The sequence below is a fragment of the Lolium rigidum genome, chromosome 3 (assembly GCF_022539505.1).
Source record: "Lolium rigidum isolate FL_2022 chromosome 3, APGP_CSIRO_Lrig_0.1, whole genome shotgun sequence".
In the NCBI taxonomy this organism is placed as follows: Eukaryota; Viridiplantae; Streptophyta; class Magnoliopsida; order Poales; family Poaceae; genus Lolium; species Lolium rigidum.
In genome coordinates, this window is record NC_061510.1 from 40,839,423 (window position 1) to 40,857,524 (window position 18,102).

At 45.0% G+C, this 18,102-nt stretch overlaps 1 protein-coding gene across 1 annotated transcript; it reads left to right on the forward strand.

Annotated features, from left to right (window-relative positions):
* Positions 1–12,710: 12,710 nt before the first annotated feature.
* On the forward strand, positions 12,711–17,834 carry LOC124695770 (50S ribosomal protein L15-like). The gene is made up of 4 exons (XM_047228585.1): positions 12,711–13,139; positions 16,490–16,573; positions 16,661–16,750; positions 17,362–17,834. The coding sequence occupies exons 1-4, from the start codon at positions 12,711–12,713 to the stop codon at positions 17,641–17,643; spliced, it is 885 nt and encodes a 294-aa protein (XP_047084541.1). The 3' UTR covers positions 17,644–17,834.
* Positions 17,835–18,102: the final 268 nt, after the last annotated feature.

Sequence of the window (18,102 nt, forward strand, 5' to 3'; positions counted from 1 at the left end):
TATTTGGGTAGTGATACATGAAACATCAACTTTGAGTTTATCTTTCATTACATGGAAAAGTGAAAAGGTTTGACAAGGCAGTATTGAGTACCGAGTGTAACCTTCCCCGGTTGGCAGTTGGATCAACTAAGGCCTCCTCAGGTCAAAAGTGAGGGAAAAGAAACCTAGATATATAGGTCAGAACCTTCACTAGAAGAAAAAAAAAGAGCACCTATAGCTCCGAGTAGCTACAAGTTAGGATGGAGTTTTTAACTCAATTATTTTCTTACACTCTCCATCCATTTTGGAGAAATTCCGTACACTATTATTAGATCTGTAAAACTATTCATAACAAAGAATCATTGTGCATTTTTTGTTTCGCTAAACTGAGTTTTGAAGGCTACAATGCTTGGCTATTTATGTGACCAAACCATTGTTTTCATTGTAAACAAGGCAAAAAAAAAAAGGGGGATCAGCTCAGTCAGATATGTCACTTCTTTAAAAAAAAGGGGGAGTACAACCCGGCATCTACATCAATAGATGCACACAACCATTTGTTCTAAGTGTTATATCCTTCATCAGTTCATCGTAGGTGTTAATCTGGAGTTTCAGATAGCAAGAGAGAATCTTGTGCGTATTCCCGTTGACTTGTTCACAAATACTACAACTGCACTATTGAAACGGGGCACGCAGAAGTCCTAAGAAATTTCAGCTCAGTCAGATATGTCACTGAACAGCATATCATCCGCGGATCATCACCGAAATTCCACCTGTTAATAATTGCAGTTGAGGTTCCATACAGAGAAATTATTGAAGCTGCATTATTGCTGTTGCATGGGGTCACAGGGCAATGTAGACGGTTCCTAGCTAATGCAGGTGGCGTACGTCGCCCACTGATGAATGAAGGTGATCGATAGGTTCACCAGTTTATTTAGAGGTCAGCTCTATAGATCAACATTATGGGAGAGGGGATCATCAGGACAGGCGTTAGCATGCCCGGCTCTTCTCCGCTGCGCCTGTCGGGCGCATAATTGAGCTAGAAAACGGGTGGATAAAATTCAGTGGTGGCTCCTGTGCCCTGATCGAGCCCTGTTCATCCCAACAGCCTAGCTTTCTAGAGAGCCTCATCGATCCAGAGATTTGGCTCTGCTTTTGTGTACCAACAGAATCGAATCTGATCACTGTGCCGCACGATCGATCGATCACCCGTCGTTTCGTCATCCATGTGTTTATGCCGCGACCCGGAGCGTTGAGGACAGACGGGGGAGGATTCGGCCGACGCGTGTCCGGCCAACTGCATTCAGACGGGTCAATTTATCCAAACTGAGTGGAGCTTCTGTTCATGAGTTGGAAAGAGGCTCCTCCAACTGACGGAGTGGCAGTGCGCATCTGTGCCACGAAAAACATCGTCTTCGCCGGCTTGTCGTAAAGAATCTTGCCGGAATTAGCAGAGAAACAATTGCGATGTAATCCTGGAGACCCAGACTGACTCTGAACTCTGAAATCGTTTCTTCTCTTGTGCGTTCTAGAAGCAGCGACAGATTCTCTCCTACTGCATGCGTGCAAGAGGCTAGCGGCACTGCAGTTGCCGTCTCAAAAAGACCTGAGCGCTCCTCCACCTCCAGTCCTCCTCATTGCCATGTGCCCGGCCGGCTGCTGAGTGCTGACGTCCACTTCCATTCCATTCCATCCACGCACTCCCAAGCTATGCAAAGATGCGTTTGGCCGGTAGACTCGCGCCACACCGCCGCCGCCTTCTCCTCCACACGTGCACCGGGATTCCAAAAGGAGCCATGGTAAAGGCACGCGCAAGCAAGCCCAGGCCACACAGAGGGAGGGGGAATGGAGGAGACGGAGACACATTCTTGGGGAGGGAAACTCCAAGCATTCAGGCGAGCAAACATCGATCCTACTACTACATCGGATGAATTGTTTGTGTGTGTGGTATGCAATGCACTCCGCGGAGGCTGGTGGTAGACGGTTTGGCGAGACGCGATCCACCGAAGAACGCTGGCCACATTACCATCGAACCGAAAGAGAGTGCCTTGGAAATGTCTCGTCTAGCTTGGCAATGGCGGGCCCGTCGGTGATGGATCGTTGCTTTCCCCCACTAGTGCCTGAATTATTGGCGAAAAGGACGCTGGGTTTCGTGGCCACAGGAGGTCTCCGTTTGTTTCTCTGCGAAACTGAAGCATCGAGGGCGAGTTTGTGCAGTGGTGGGTTGTAACTAGCTGAAGCGAGGACGCTCTTGTTGCACTGTGGTCAACGGAGGCAGGGGGAAATTAGCGGAAGTGATGTGGGGCTGACTTGAAGTGAAGATACGCTAGCTGCGCATAGCTGGTATGGTGTATGAACTGAGCTGAAGATCTGAGACAACAAAATCTGAGTCTCCTAGTAAAATGGTGGTGGAAGTTAGATACACAGAAAGGTTTATGGGAAAAAATTGTTAGAGCTAAAATATCTGAGGAACAAAACTGTTGCCTCCGCGAAAACACGATTTAATTCGGAAAGCAATTTTGCAAGTCAAGGAAATATATATGGCTGGTAGAGGTATTATTTTTAATATTCGTCATTCTTCGTTTTTGGAAGAATGTTTGGTTAGGTAACTCTAATTTGATGGATAAGTATCCTGAGTTGTTTGATGTATGCCAGGAGGTGCATATCACTTTCCAACTTTGTTCACATAAGAACTTTGTGTTACAGTTTAGAAGGAGATTGTTTCATGTCTTACTGGAGCAATGATGATATATTGGCGGAAGAGCTAAGGATATCCCATTGACTAGTGAGAAGGACCAAATCGCGTGGAAGTGGAACAAGAATATTGTGTTCTCAACTAAATCTATTGATGAAGGGGGAGCTTTACAAGAACGAAGACAACAAGGCTGTCTGTGCTGGAGCGGAGAAGCTGATGCAGAAGACGAGGGACCTGATGGGATGCAATGCGCCAGATGTATTTGTCGGTGCGGCCGTTTTGACGATTACTGGAGGAAGTGTTACTCCCTCTAATCTAAATTAATTGACTCAATTTTATCTTGATACAGATATACCTATACCTATACGTGTTTCTTTTCGAAACAAGGCAAAAGATTTGGCATTTTTATTACTGTACTAAAGAAGAAGTCTTAGAATCATTACAAATAACAGGCCTAGTTAAAGAAACCTAGGCCAACAAACAAGCCTACTCTCGCCGCCTTAGAACACACAACGCCTTAGCCCCCGCTAAACACCAAAATCTTGCCTCGCCTTTTATCTTTTCTACCACAACCATCAAAGTGGAGAAGTTGTTCCGAAAGACCCTCGCATTTCTCTTCTTCCAAATCTTCCAAGAGATAAGCATAGCCAAAGAGGCAACCGCCTTCCTCATAGGACTTCATGTATGGATCATCTCCGCCCACCAAGACCTCACTGAAAGGATGTAATGCCACTCCGAAGGATTAACATCATGGATGCCGAGCCACTCTTTTAACACTTGACCACACCCTTACGGTGAACCTACACTTGAAGAGGATATGCAACCCGGACTCATCAACTTTGTTGCATAGTAAGCACCATCCTCAATTTTCCCAACATCTTCTTTCGAGTCTATCCGCCGTCCACACTCTATTTTGGATGACCAACCAAGCAGACCTTTTGCACTTGGGGGCGCCCATTGCTTCCAAACCCACTTTGGCATGGTCGAGGTGGTTAGACCCATGAATTGCGCCGCATATGCCGACTTGGAGGAGTAGTTTCCATCCGTTGTGAGCTTCCAAACGATGGATTCCGACTCGCCATGAGTGAGTTGGACTTGACAAAATTTTCCCCATAGACCCACAAATTGAGAATTGTGCTCCGAAGATAGCCCATGTTGGAGATTTATTTTGGAAACCCAAGAGTTATTGAGGAATGCCTTGTAGACGGTGACATTCTTGCCAACTAATATATCTGTATCTAGATAAAATTAAGTCAATTAATATGAATTGGAGGGACTAGTTGTCTATTGAATCTTGTTTCTCATTTTATTTGTTGTAACTTTGTAATACTTTGATTTTTTTGTGTTTGGAACTCGTCAGGTTTCTATGGTATCAGGTTTTCGCCCAGTAGGGGTGCTCGGGAGCGAGCATCCACAACGGCTTTCGTGTGACTGCACCAACTCGCTCTTACTTTTTCCTCTTTTTTTTTGCTTTATGCCTCTGTAAGGGTATTTTACCCTTATCCATTATTTTGGTAACAATGACACCGTGCTAGAGTATTTGGCCTAATACGTTTATAAGGATAATCTCAGGTATTAGGCAAAGAGGCATAAATGGTGTATCAAAGGAACAAGAAGGCTAAAGGAGACCCCCCACTTCAACAACAATCGAAAAGGGGTCTACAGCAGAAATCCGGTTTGCCGCCCGGTCAGCCGGCCTCTCCACCGGACAGTCCGGCGCGCAGTCCGGTCAACCGGGCGCCAACCGGGCGCCAAACGTGCGCCTAACTGATCCGGTCTGCCGCCCGGTCAGCCGGCCTACAGACCGGCGGGTCCGGCGTGCCGTCCGGTCGACCGGGCGCCAACCGGGCGCCAACCGGAGGAGCTCCTGGACGACGCAAAGTGACTCCGGTCCCTGGTCCGGTCCGACCGGCCTCTGCACCGGGCAATCCGGTCTGTGGTCCGGTTGACCGGGTTTGTCGGGAGAAAAGCTGAGGTGGCAAGTGACCAACGGCCATATTTCGAAGAACACTATAAATAGCCCTTCTCCTACCTCTGAACAGTTAGGCACTACACTACAAACTGTTCTTGAGCTCTCTCTCATACTCCATTGCTAGAAACACCAAAAGCCTCAGATCTCCCTCCTCCTTCAGCCAAACTCAAATCCCTCCGGGGAAACGTTAGAGGAGGACCCGATCTACTGTTCTACCAAGCCAAATCCCATTTCCCCTTGTATTCATTGAGAAGCTTGCTTCCTAGGGTTCCTTGGAAACCCTAGGTGGGCAAGAGGAGTCCGGAAGCATCCGGGCTGTGGATTTGGTCCGGGCAAAATTGTGAAGGTTTGGAGGCTACCTCAAAATCTATCACAAGTGAGTGAGCTATTCCTTCGTGGGATAGGCTCCGGAGAATAGGGTGAGCCTTCGTGGCGTGGGGAATCCTTCGTGGGACCTCCACCCCTCCAAACGTGACGTACCTTCTTGCAAAGGAAGGGAACACGGGAATACATCCTCGTCTCCGCGTGCTATCGGTTATCTCTAACCGAACTCCTTACTTGTGATTTAACTGCCTGTGAGAGCCTTCGTGCTCGAGTTAGTTGTATCCTCATATAGGTTGCTTCACCTACTTTGCATTAGGCTCACCTTTATATTCCGCAAAACCTAATATTGCAAAGAAAGAATTAAAATATGTAGAAACCTATTCACCCCCCCTCTAGGTTTACCATCTCTATACTTTCAGCCTCTATATGACAATTCCTTGCATTGTGCAATTAACGGAAATGGGTGAGAGCCCGGTTGAGCAAAAAAAAAAAGTTTATGAACTGCGTGGTGCGTCCAAATCGAGTATAGGAGATGCTGCTGAAACGGGTGACATCAAGGTTACTCCGCGTGCCTGCTAAAAAATCAACTCCCTTCATCATATAAAGAATGTTTTCGATTTATATAAATTTTGATGTATCTTCTTTATGGAACGGAGCACAACGTTGCAGGTAGTACTTTATTATTCTTTACAAAGTGGTACTATTTGGTTGCAGCAGCGTATTCAGTCGGAGGTAATCTCCCTGACACCTAGAAGAAAGATTTATAACCGTAATAAAAAAGAAGAAGAAAGATGTCGTCTTTTTTTGACGTGAGAAGAAAGATATCGTTGTGTGAGAAAAAACTTGACAAAAGAAGAGAGACGAAATGACCGGTAACACTTACGCATCTTTTGAGCCACAACCGGACCCCATTTCCAGCCCAAACCACGTAGGTCCTCCCGTGCCGACCAGGTCGGCGGTTACCGCGCGTCGCACACCGTCGCGCGCGGTATGGTCTAGCCTGGTTGGCGCATTTTTTTTCTTTTTTTTCTGTTTTTGTTTTCTTATTTGTTTATTTTTCTTTTCTGTTCTATTTTATTTCTTAATTTTTTTCTTTAAATATGCATTTTTAAAAATTAAAAATTTTAAATATAAAATTTAAAATGTTCAATCTAAAAAATGTTTAAATTCGGAAAATATTCAAATTTAGGAAAAAATATTTTTCCAAAAAAAATGTTCAATCTCAAAAAAATGTTCAAACCCAAAAACTGTTCAATCTCAAAAAATGTTCAAGTTCAAAAAATCTGCAAAATTTTAAAGTTGTTCAATTTTAAAATTTGTTCAATTTTGAAACTTTTCATTAAAAAATGATTTTCTAAAATTTTGTCAGATTTAGATATTTAAATATGTTCAAACTTTTCAAAACTGAAGGAGCAAAAGAAAAGCTAAAGAAATAATACATCAAAAGAAAAGAAAAAAAAAGAAGGAATACATGTTTTGCGCTTGGCCCAACAGTGCTACTGCGGGGGCGCAGGGTGTGCGGCACCTCCTCCGCACCGTTCGGGTCGAGTATAGGCGCTCCCCCTGGCGGATCCTATACACCGACCATGTCGGTGTATACCCGACGCCGCACACCTCTATATGGGCCGGGCCTAATTAGCATTTTCGGGAATTAGGCTCTCTTCGTTTCCGTTCTCTTCTTTCTTTCTTTTGTTTTTTTTTTCTGTTGGTTTTACTGTTTCTTTTTCTCCTTCAGGTTCGTATTATTATGATTCAAAAAATATTCAAATTTGAAAAATGACCATATTCAGAAATTCGAAAATCATTCAGATTCGAAATTTGTTCAAACTAAAAATTTGTCCAAAATAGAAATTTGTTCAAATTTGAAAAATGTTCAAATTTTTAAAATGTTCAAAGTAAACAATTGTTCAATTTTTAAAACTGTTTAAACTTAAAAATTGTTCAGATTAAAAAAATTGTTCAAATAAAAATTATTCAAACTTAAAATTTGTTCAAATTTGAAAATTATTCAAATAAAAAAGAAAAACTTAATAAATTTGTCAAATCAGAAATGCTCGATTCTATAATTTAAAATATTTAGATTTTGATAAATTTCAATTTAAAAAAATATTCATATTGTAAAAAAATAACAGAAAGAAAAGAAACGAAAAAATAAAAACGTTTACCTCATGGTGTTGGGCCGGGCCCAACAACAGCCGGAGGGTGTGCGGCTCCTCGCTCGCCACCGACCAGGTCGGTGTAAAAGCACCTCCCGCTCCCCCTCCTCCCTCCAGTGGGCAAACCCTATACACCGACCAGGTCGGCGCGTACCGCGCGCCGCACACCCCGCGCGCGGTACGGGCCGGCCCAGTTAGGTGCGGGCTGCCTCTTTTTCGATTTTTCTTTTTCTTTTTTGTTTCTTTTTTTCTGTTTCTTTTTTCTTGGTCTTCTTTTTTCTTTTTTCTGTTTTCTGTTTTCTGTTTTTCTTTTGTTTTTTCTGTTTCCTTTTTTATTTTTATTTTTCAGATTCCAAAATAGAAATATTTTAAAAAATTCAAATTAAAAAATGTTCAAATATAAAGACCGTTCAAAATATGAAAAGCGTTCAAATTTTAAAACCATTCAAATTTAAAAATCGTTCAAACATGAAAATTGTTCAAACATGAAAAATGTTCAAATTTAAAAACCGTTCAAATTTAAAAATCGTTAAAACTTGAAAATTATTCAAACATGAAAAATGTTCAGATTAAAAACCGTTCAAATTTAAAAATCGTTCAAACATGGAAAATGTTCAAATTTTAAAAAATGTAATTTTCTAAAAATGTTCAAAATATAAAATCGTTCAAATTCTAAAACTATTGAATTTAAAAATGTTCATATTTTTTGAAAAAATCTTGAAAAATAATTTCATAAAAAATGTTAGATTTTGAAAAATAAATTTATTAATTACAGAAAAAACAGAAGAAAGAGAAGAAGAAAAAAAAGAAAAAAAATCGTTACCTGAGCTAATGGGCCGCGGCCCAAACTACCGACCTGGTCGCTGGGGGTGTGCGGCACCTCCCACGCGCCGACCAGGTCGGCGTATAGCAGTTCCCCTCCAGTGCGGGTGCTCTATTGCGTGTGTTTAGCTCTCTACGCGTGTCCTCTCGTGTTTCTAGACTTGGCCCATTTACTTCTGATGTTTCTTCACTGTAGACACCGCTTTTCTTTATCTTTACACAGAGAAAAGCATCAAGAGTGAACCAACTTAAAGTACAGATGATGCTAAAAAAAAACTTAAAGTATAGATCGGGAATGAGAAGAGAATTTCAGGTTTCTTTTCTTTATATTCCTTTTCTTTTTTTTATCGGATCACTTTACCATTTTTCTCCTAACTCCTTTATTTATTTTTCCATTTCTAGTTTCGCCTCACTTTGTTTTCTTTATTGTTGATGATTTTTCTGGTTTCGTATTTCCACCAATATATGAATATTTAAATAATAATAGATGAACATTAAAAATAAACTTCACAAAAAATAATTAGTCATGAATGCATGAGTATTTTCTTTAACCTAGTGAACATTTTTAGAATCTATAAATGTATTATTTAACTCATGATTACTTTCTTGACCGCATGAAGATACCTTTTTTTTTACTTGAACGTATTTTCTAAACCATGAATATTCTTGTGCACATTTTGCCTACGCCATGAATATTTTCTTCAACCTCATGAACATATATCTGAGGGATGTGAACATTTTTTTAATCTGTGAATATTTTTTTTGAACCCATGAACATATTTTGTCAAAACTCATGAACATATATTTGAGGTATGTGAACTTTTTTAAAATCTTTGAATGTATGTTTTTGAACCCATGAACATATTGTGTCAAATCTCATGAACATTTTTTGAACCCTGTGAACTTTTTTTAATCCGTGAATATTTGTTTGAACCCATGAACATATTTTTTTCAAACCTCATGAACATATAATTGAGGGATGTGAACATTTTTTAAAATCCTTGAATGTATGTTTTTGAACCCATGAAGATATTTTGTCAAACCTCATGAAGATATTTTTGAATCCTGTGAACTTTTTTTGAAACTATGGACAAGCCATGTGGAAATTGAACAAAAAAGGAGAAGAAATAGAATTGTTCAAGTTAGTGAAAATTAAGTATTATTCAAGTTAGCGAAAACTAATTTATGCCATCCAAATATAATTGATCATACATCGCAAAAAAAATATTCATATATATATATGCAAATATATATTCAAAAGAATGCAAGAATAAAATATTTAAATAAAATGAAAAAATGTTCGCTTATAGAAAATTGTGTTCATGCATTCCAAAATGAATGCCCATAAAGTACAAAAATGGTTTTTATACATACCAGAATATGTCGTATTCATCACACAATAAAAGGAGAAGAAGTAGTTGTTCGTCTCGGAAAAAAAGTGTTGGTGTATCCTTAAAAAAATGTTCATTCACCATAGAAAAGCATTTCTTTAATGAAAATTGAAGGAAACGAATTTGTGTGCTAAAATGAGAAATAAATTTCTCAAAAAAAAAATTGTGTGCTAAAATCAAAAAAAAAATATGTACATATAACTGAAATAATACACGTATTAAAATATCTACTCCTTTATAACTGAAAAAGTAAAACAGGAAAGGAAAAAGCTGGCCATCACCCGGGGGAAAACTAATCAAATCCTCCGCATGGACCGAGCAGCACGCTGATACGTCTCCGACGTATCGATAATTTCTTATGTTCCATGCCACATTATTGATGTTATCTACATGTTTTATGCATATTTTATGTCATATTCGTGCATTTTCTGAAACTAACCTATTAACAAGATGCCGAAGTGTCAGTTGCTGTTTTCTGCTGTTTTTGGTTTTAGAAATCCTAGTAACGAAATATTCTCGGAATTGGACGAAATCAACGCCCAGGGTCCTATTTTGTCACGAAGCTTCCAGAAGACCGAAGAGTCAACGAAGTGGGGCCACGAGGCGCCCAAACCCTAGGGCGACGCGGCCCCCCCTTGGCCGCGCGGCCCTATGGTGTGGGGCCCTCGTGCCCCCTCCTGACTTGCCCTTCCGCCTACTTAAAGCCTCCGTCGCGAAACCCCCGAGCACGAGAGCCACGATACGGAAAACCTTATCGAGACGCCGCCGCCGCCGATCCCATCTCGGGGATCCGAGAGATCGCCTCCGGCACCCTGCCGGAGAGGGGATTCATCTCCCGGAGGACTCTACGCCGCCATGGTCGCCTCGGAGTGATGTGTGAGTAGTCTACCCCTGGACTATGGGTCCATAGCGGTAGCTAGATGGTTATCTTCTCCCCATTGTGCTTCATTGTCGGATCTTGTGAGCTGCCTAACATGATCAAGATCATCTATCCGTAATTCTATATGTTGCGTTTGTTGGGATCCGATGAATAGAGAATACTTGTTATGTTGATTATCAAAGTTATGTCTATGTGTTGTTTATGATCTTGCATGCTCTCCGTTACTAGTAGATGCTCTGGCCAAGTAGATGCTTGTAACTCCAAGAGGGAGTATTTATGCTCGATAGTGGGTTCATGCCTACATTGATACCGGGACAGGTGACGAAAGTTCTAAGGTTGTGTTATGCTTGTTGCCACTAGGGATAAAACATTGATGCTATGTCTAAGGATGTAGTTGTTGATTACATTACGCACCATACTTAATGCAATTGTCCGTTGCTTTGCAACTTAATACTTGGAGGGGTTCGAATGATAACCTCGAAGGTAGACTTTTTAGGCATAGATGCGGTTGGATGGCGGTCTATGTACTTTGTCGTAATGCCCAATTAAATCTCACTATACTCATCATAATATGTATGTGCATGGTCATGCCCTCTTTATTTGTCAATTGCCCAACCGTAATTTGTTCACCCAACATGTTGTTTATCTTATGGGAGAGACAACTCTAGTGAACTGTGGACCCCGGTCCAATTCTCTATACTCGAAATACAATCTACCGCAATACTTGTTCTACCGTTTTTCGCAAACAATCATCTTTCACACAATACGGTTAATCCTTTGTTACAGCAAGCCGGTGAGATTGACAACCTCACCGTTTCGTTGGGGCAAAGTACTTTGGTTGTGTTGTGCAGGTTCCACGTTGGCGCCGGAATCTCCGGTGTTGCGCCGCACTACATCCCGCCGCTATCAACCTTCAACGTGCTTCTTGGCTCCTCCTGGTTCGATAAACCTTGGTTTCTTTCTGAGGGAAAACTTGCTGCTGTGCGCATCATACCTTCCTCTTGGGGTTCCCAACGAACGTGTGAGTTACACGCCATCACACGCGCCCCTCCAGAGTCCAGACAACGACAGGTGAGGGGCCCACCCTATCGTCTGAGGAGTATTTTCCTCCGTTCGTTTCCCACCTCCTCCTCATCACATACTCTTCTTCCCCGCACTAGTAGGAAGGCAGCCTGGAGCTCTGCGCCGCCCCCCGCGCCGCTGGCCGGCCCAGCTCTCTTCCTCGCCGCCGGTAGGGCGACGCGCCGCCACCGGGCTCATGGCCGGCCTCCGCGCCGCCGCCATCGGCGCGTTCCAAGCGTGCCTACCTCTCAACCTCATCTCTGCTCGCCTAGCTCCGGCCACCCCCTCTCAACCTCGTAGGAATTCTATCTCCGCCGCCGCTGCTACAAGCTTTCAGGCCGTGCTGCTACAATCGCCTGTCTAACTTGCTACAATTACCTGTGTGCCCTGCTACAAACGTCAGGCGGGCCTGCTACAAATGGCCGGTGGTGCTGCTACAAGTGGCCGGCGGCGCTGCTACAATCGCCCGTCGAGGCTACTACAAGCTGTCGGCGGCGCTGCTACAATCGGCCGTCCAGGCTGCTATGAGCTGTCGGCGGCGCTGCTACAAATGGCTGGTGGTGCTGCTACGAGTGGCCGGCGGCGCTGCTACGGAAGGCCGGCATGGCTGCTACACAAGGCCGTCGTCGTTGCTACAAATGGCGCCGGCGCTGCTACAAGTGGTATTCTCCGACGGCGTCCTTCCCGGTGGCGTCTACTCGGCGGCGTCCTCCCCGGCGGCGTCCACTCCGGTCGCGTGTTGGACATCAGCACGTCCACTCCGGCGGCGTCCTCCCCGTTGCTACAATGGGCGGGCACCGGTGGACGCCGGTGCTACAATGGCGACGCTGCGGGCGAGGACGGCGGTGCTGCTGATGAAGACGGCGGAGCTGTCGGTGCGGGTGCGGGTGCGGGTGCGGGCCGATGAAGACGGCGGAGATGTCGGTGCCTGATCGATCCCATCGTGGTTGCCTTTTTTTCGTTTTTCCCGTGAGCGTTGACCCGGATCGATCCGTGGATGGTGTCCATCGTGTGGCTGGCGACCCGGGGGATTAGTGATTAGATCCCCCGGGGACGCTCCGCGCCTCCCAACAGGAAAAGGAAAAATGGGACGCGCTCTCTGGAAAAGGAAAGGACTATGCACATGAGGAAAAATAAACTGAAGGGAAGACTACGGAGGGGATGCACGGTAGAAGATAATGGGCCGGTCAAGATTACCGAATATGGTAGTACGCGTCACAGCCCTAACAGACGCTTAACGCGTCAAATACGATTTGCCGTACGGGCGGCTGATAGTCGTTTGGGTTGTGTTCATAGTTGGTGCCGTTGGATTTGGATGGACGGTGGATGCTGGGGGTTAAGTCGCATCGTGTCTGTCACTGGACTTGCCCTAAATCCTCCTCGCACCCAGATCGGCGGAGGAAGCCGTCAGCCCAAAGCAGCAGCAGCAGCCATGTTGCGCCGCTTCCCGGAGCTCCTCCGCACCGCCTCCACCGCCGCCCTGCTCTCCCGCCGTCTCCCTCAACCGCACCGGCACCTGCTTCCAGCCCTACCCGCACATCTCCTACCCGCCCCAAGGCCCGCATCACACTTGTACGCCACCCAGTCAGCGCCGGCGCGGCCACCGCGGGCGCCGCGGCCGCTGCGGACGGCGGGCAGCCTGCTGAGGCTCAACGACCTCCGCGACAACCCGGGGGCGACGAAGCAGAAGACGCGCAAGGGCCGCGGGATCGGCTCGGGGAAGGGCAAGACCGCCGGGCGTGGGCACAAGGGCCAGAAGGCGCGCGGTACCGCTCGGTTCGGCTTCGAGGGCGGCCAGACCCCGCTGCGCCGCCGCCTTCCCCGCCGTGGTTTCAAGAACCGCTTCTCACTCACGTTCCAGGTCTCTTGCATTTCCCTTGCTCTGCGACCTTTGCTGCCCTCCATCTGTGATGGATCCTAGAATGTTGCTTTGATTAGATGATATGAGACAACTTTCTTGCTCGTAATGTGCTTCATCTGTGTTCTGTGCACGGAGTTCACATTTTGACCTTACCACTTCTTATTCCGAGTGCTACCGTGTTCCTCAATTAGGCCTGAAGAAAACGAAAATTACAGTTGCCCTGGTAGCCCTGAGGCGAGATCTAGAGCATTTTGTTTCTCAGTGTACATCAAGTACAACTACCCCCTCCATACCGGTTTATTAAGGTGTCAAAGGCAGCATCAATGTGCTAGCTTAATATGCGTTATAAATAGACACTCCAAATTATAGGGAATGCAGGTGCAGGAAGAATCTTTTGTTATGACCCTCTTTTAAGAACTTACGAGCTTTGGGAGAATGGTTATGCTGAGATAGCTCTGAAAGACAGAGTCACAGAGCAAACTTTTTATGGATTCATTTATATGGCATATGTCCATCTCTACAATAGGTGCAGCCCGAGCTTTGCAGCATAAAAAAAACATGGTTGACATGTGAACACTTCAAAAATATTTCCTAATTCCTTTTATCTATCTTCTAGTCGGTTGAGTATGTGAGCAGTGGTGGACCCGTACCGACTGCCAAGATAAGTGGCTTGTGTATTGAATTGGTTTCCAAGCTTTTCTTTAATTTGGTGAATAAGGGCCACCGCATTCCGGTCACCCAAAGTGACCGTTTTCGTTTGTTTGGGGTGGGTGGTGGGTCACGAACATGAAAATGGCTGCCTGGCCTCGTTTGTCCATTTGGGTCGGGGTAGCCCCAGTGGCCTCATGCAATTGTTTTGCAATAATATTTTCATTGATAGAAAATAAATTACAAAGCGCGAAAAAAAGAAAAAATAGCAAAAAATTAAAACCCTAGGCTAACTAGGGTTACCGCCGCAATTGATGCCTACTCGCCGTCATCCTTGATGATGACGAACACTGGAGGCGCCCACGGCCACGGCCAGTACAAGGTGCCCCGTGCGGGCGGAGCCGTTGGTGCTAGCTGATGAAGGTGCTGTCGCGGGAGGAGGCAGTGGTGCGCGCAGGTGGTTGTGCACAGGGTCACCGGAGGGGTGAATGGCCTTCCCTACACCAGGACGGCGAGGCCATTCCAGGGCGCGAGCTCCTCCTGCTCGGTATGTGCGATGGTGATCTCCATCGCTTCCTCTGTGAGGTTTGGCGGCTAGACCTCTGGGTTGACGAGCGGCGCATCGCCACCGCCATTCTTGTCGTCGCCTCCGCCCTCATTGTCATCGTCATCGCCTCCCTAGTCTTTGAAGGGGCTGCGGCTGAACTCGTGGGTGAAGTAGCCGACATCGTTGAGGTAACCCGTGCGCCGGCATGGTTGAACTCCCAGGAGCCGAAGGTGTCCCAGTTCGTAGAGTTCATTGCGTAGGCTCGATCATCCCGTAGATCCAGCCGGACATAGGATTGGTAGAATACTCATGCTAACAAGTTGCAACTTCTTTTCCGGAAGCTCATTCCCAAAGAACTTCGAGGTTTTGATGTTAAGCGTGCTTGGTCTGGAGCGATCTGATGATGGGTGACAAGACCGGGAAGTAGATTCTGGGTGCGTACGAGTGAGGAAAAAGTGCACAGGAAAGACATGTGTTAGTTTGTGGGGCTAGTCTTGAGGTCCTAGAGAGCTGCCATGGGTAACAGGCTGAGCCCAGGGGGGTGGTTGGGGTGTTACACCTGCAATGCCTGGGCACTGAAGCCTAGCACCATCCTCGCCCGTACTGGCGTGGAAGGCATGCCATTTACGCGGCGCAGAAAGCCGCAGCGACGCCGCCTGCTAGTACTGGCGTGGTCGCTGGCAGTCGGGCCTGAGGGAGAACGGTGCGGACGCGCGCGCTGACCGCAGCTTGTCTGCGGCGACGCATTGGCGACCCAAATTTGGGCCGCGAAAGTGTCCCTGCGTACTTTTTTTTGTCTGCGCCGACGCAAATCGTCACTTTTGGTCCGTTTGCATCGGGCTGCTGGAGATGCCCTAAGATGATGGATGGAGTTGTTCTAATATGTGGAAGACTTAAGGTGCTGTTGACTAATTGGACACTGCTGCTACTCATTTACAGGGATGTGCACTATAATTATACAGTTCAGTTTCATTGTATCTCTCGGAAACCTGCAATCGTTTCTTGTTAGGATCTCAGTACTATCTCTCTCAATTCACAGGCACGGATTTAGTTTTGGTATCTCGATTACAAGGTTTTGGAGTAACTTGCGATACAAGATGAATTACAGAAGAGAAGGGGAAAAGTAATTGGGTTGCCAGGGTCGTGGTCGTGCCGTGCCGTGCCATGATCCCAGCCAAGATAGTTACGTCTCCTTCCGCCCTGCCTTAAGTAGTCAAGAGCGAGTGGAAGCAGAGCTGGTTGAGCCACTCGTCGGCGTACTTGCTGTTCGGCCATCGCTGTCGTTTGGGCCTTGGTGTGGGCTACGATGAGGCTTTGTGAGGAGGGCTGCTAACACCCCCTCCCTCTTCAGCAACATCTTGTCCCCAAGCCGGCTCTTTCGGAAACCTGGTGCGAAGGTTTTCAAGATCTTCCCAAACTGGTTCTGATCCTTTTTACCCTGACCATTGAGTTAGCACCTGACGACGCAAACCGTCACTTTTGGTCTGTTTGCATCTGGAGATGCTCTAAGATGATGAATGGGGTTGTTCTAATATGTGGGGGACTTAAGTTGCTGTTGACTAATTGGACACTGCTGCTACTCATTTACGGGGATGTGCACTATAATATGGATCGGAGGGAGTAGATTAGATTGCGAAGAGCACCGTGAGAATGTCTTTTCATAGGACAAGAAAAGAAATGAGCTTTTTTGCCCCTTCACTCAGTTCTGAATGACTCCTTTAGCACTCTCATTTTTATATAAAAAAATAGAAACTGTTTACCACCTTCATGTGTCCTTATCGTTTACAGAAAGTGCAAGAATGTTCTTTACTTGTTAGCAACTTCGGTTTTCTTATATCATGTGGTGCTTGCTTAACTCAGGAGCAACTCTTTGATATTCCTATTTTCTTGAATTGTTTTCCCACAAGGTTCTTCGCATGTCTCTGCTAATTCATCCAGTGCTTGTTTTCAGCAAATTATGATTGTTATTTGGTCCATGTTAATTTATCTTCTACAAAATAAAGGTGGTATTTGTTATTCATTTGGGCAACTGGTTGTTTGTTCTAGAACTTGTACAACAACTTGACCATTACTTTGTTTACGCTTCAACTTCAGATTTTGATTTCCTAATGGTACAAACAAGTATGTGATGTTATTTATCTTTCCCTGTGGTCAGCCTTGTGGACTGGGAAAAATTGCGAAGCTCATCAATGCTGGAAAAATTGACTCCTCTGAATTGATCACAATGAAGACACTGAAGGTTTTTACAATCATTTTCTTCTACTACTAGTTATATTTCTGTTCTCTTCGTCTGCATAACATCAACTTCTCTGTCGCGCTTTACCAGGATACTTATGGCATTGGTAAGCAAATAAAGGATGGAATTCGGCTAATGGGCCGTGGTGCAGAAGAAATTAAATGGCCGATTCACCTCGAGGCAAGCAGAAGCTAGTTTCAATTAGTTTAACCTTATCAATAATCATAACGATATATAGATTCTTGTTAATTTCAAGCCCTTCACTGTTGAGAATAACTGCATCTTACGGTTTCTGTTCTTTTTCATTTTGCATGCGATGTCATGAGACAAATTCAAACGTGTAAATGTATCTGTTCTGTAGTGTCATTTATCAACTAAACCTAGATCACTCGAGTTTTTCTTGTTATTCATTTGCATGCCTGTCCTTAGCTTGCAATTGCGTTGAATACAGATAGTGTCTACTTTGTATAGGTAATTGAATTTTTATTATAGCAAGTATTTCCTTCCTTTTGTATCATTATCGGTTCATGTAAAATGTGCCAGTGACTGAAAAACCAGCATGAATTTCTCGCAAATGCATTCCAAGTGAAAGTATGTTGCCTTGATTGATATACTACTTTCAAGTTAAATGAATGGTACAAATTAGGTCAGTTTTGAATGTTGCAGCTGTGGGTTAGATTTGATACTTTATATTATCCACATTGCTGCTGCCCTTCAAATGCTATTGTTTACACAATGTTGTCTGAATTCACTAAACCTTTTCTAAAGAGTGCACAAATGTAAATTTGCAGGTCTCAAGGGCAACCGCGAGGGCGAAAGCTGCAGTTGAAGCAGCTGGTGGAACCGTAAGATTGGTCTACTATAACAAGCTTGGGTTCAGGGCACTTCTGAAACCAGAGTGGTTTGCAAAGAAGGGCCGCCTTATACCAAAAGCAGCGAGGCCTCCACCCAAGCAACGGGATAAGGTGGATAGCATTGGCCGACTACCTGCCCCGACAAAGCCACTTCCCTTCACAACGGATGAGTTAGAGTTTAGGGCAAAGCGTGAAGCTGCTAAAGTGATTGCTGTGTAGAAGGGCTATTCCTTATGGGACGAACAAGGATGCTAAAGTGGCGCACAAACTTGCGGTAATAACCAGCAAGTCCAAGGAATTTACGTAATTCTTTCACATTAGGAGGGGTCTTCCATTTCTGCACATCAGATATTTTGCTGGGGTCAGTTCGCACCCCTTCCGCGCTAATAATATGTCCCAGGTACGACACTTGTTGCTGAGCAAACTCACACTTGGACTCCTTCCCAAGCCAGTGGTCCTTGCAGAGAAGAGCCAGCACCTCGCTCAAGTCTTGCAAGTGTTGCTTGCGGAGAAGAGCCAGCACCTCGCTCAAGTCTTGCAAGTGTTGCTCAAAAGGCGGGTTGTAGATTATAGGATATCACCAAAGAATACCAACACGCAGCGAGCGAGACATGATTTAGTGTTGCATTCATTGCCCCTTGAAATGTTGATGGAGACTCAAGCCAAATGTCATGACCT

What these genes read in the sequence shown, in the direction of transcription:
- LOC124695770 (XM_047228585.1), top strand. Translation starts at nt 12,711, where the DNA reads ATGTTGCGCCGCTTCCCGGAGCTCCTCCGCACCGCCTCCACCGCCGCC. An exon ending in GCTTCTCACTCACGTTCCAG is followed by an intron (nt 13,140 to 16,489) that starts GTCTCTTGCATT and finishes CCCTGTGGTCAG; the next exon opens with CCTTGTGGACTGGGAAAAAT. An exon ending in AATGGCCGATTCACCTCGAG is followed by an intron (nt 16,751 to 17,361) that starts GCAAGCAGAAGC and finishes GTAAATTTGCAG; the next exon opens with GTCTCAAGGGCAACCGCGAG.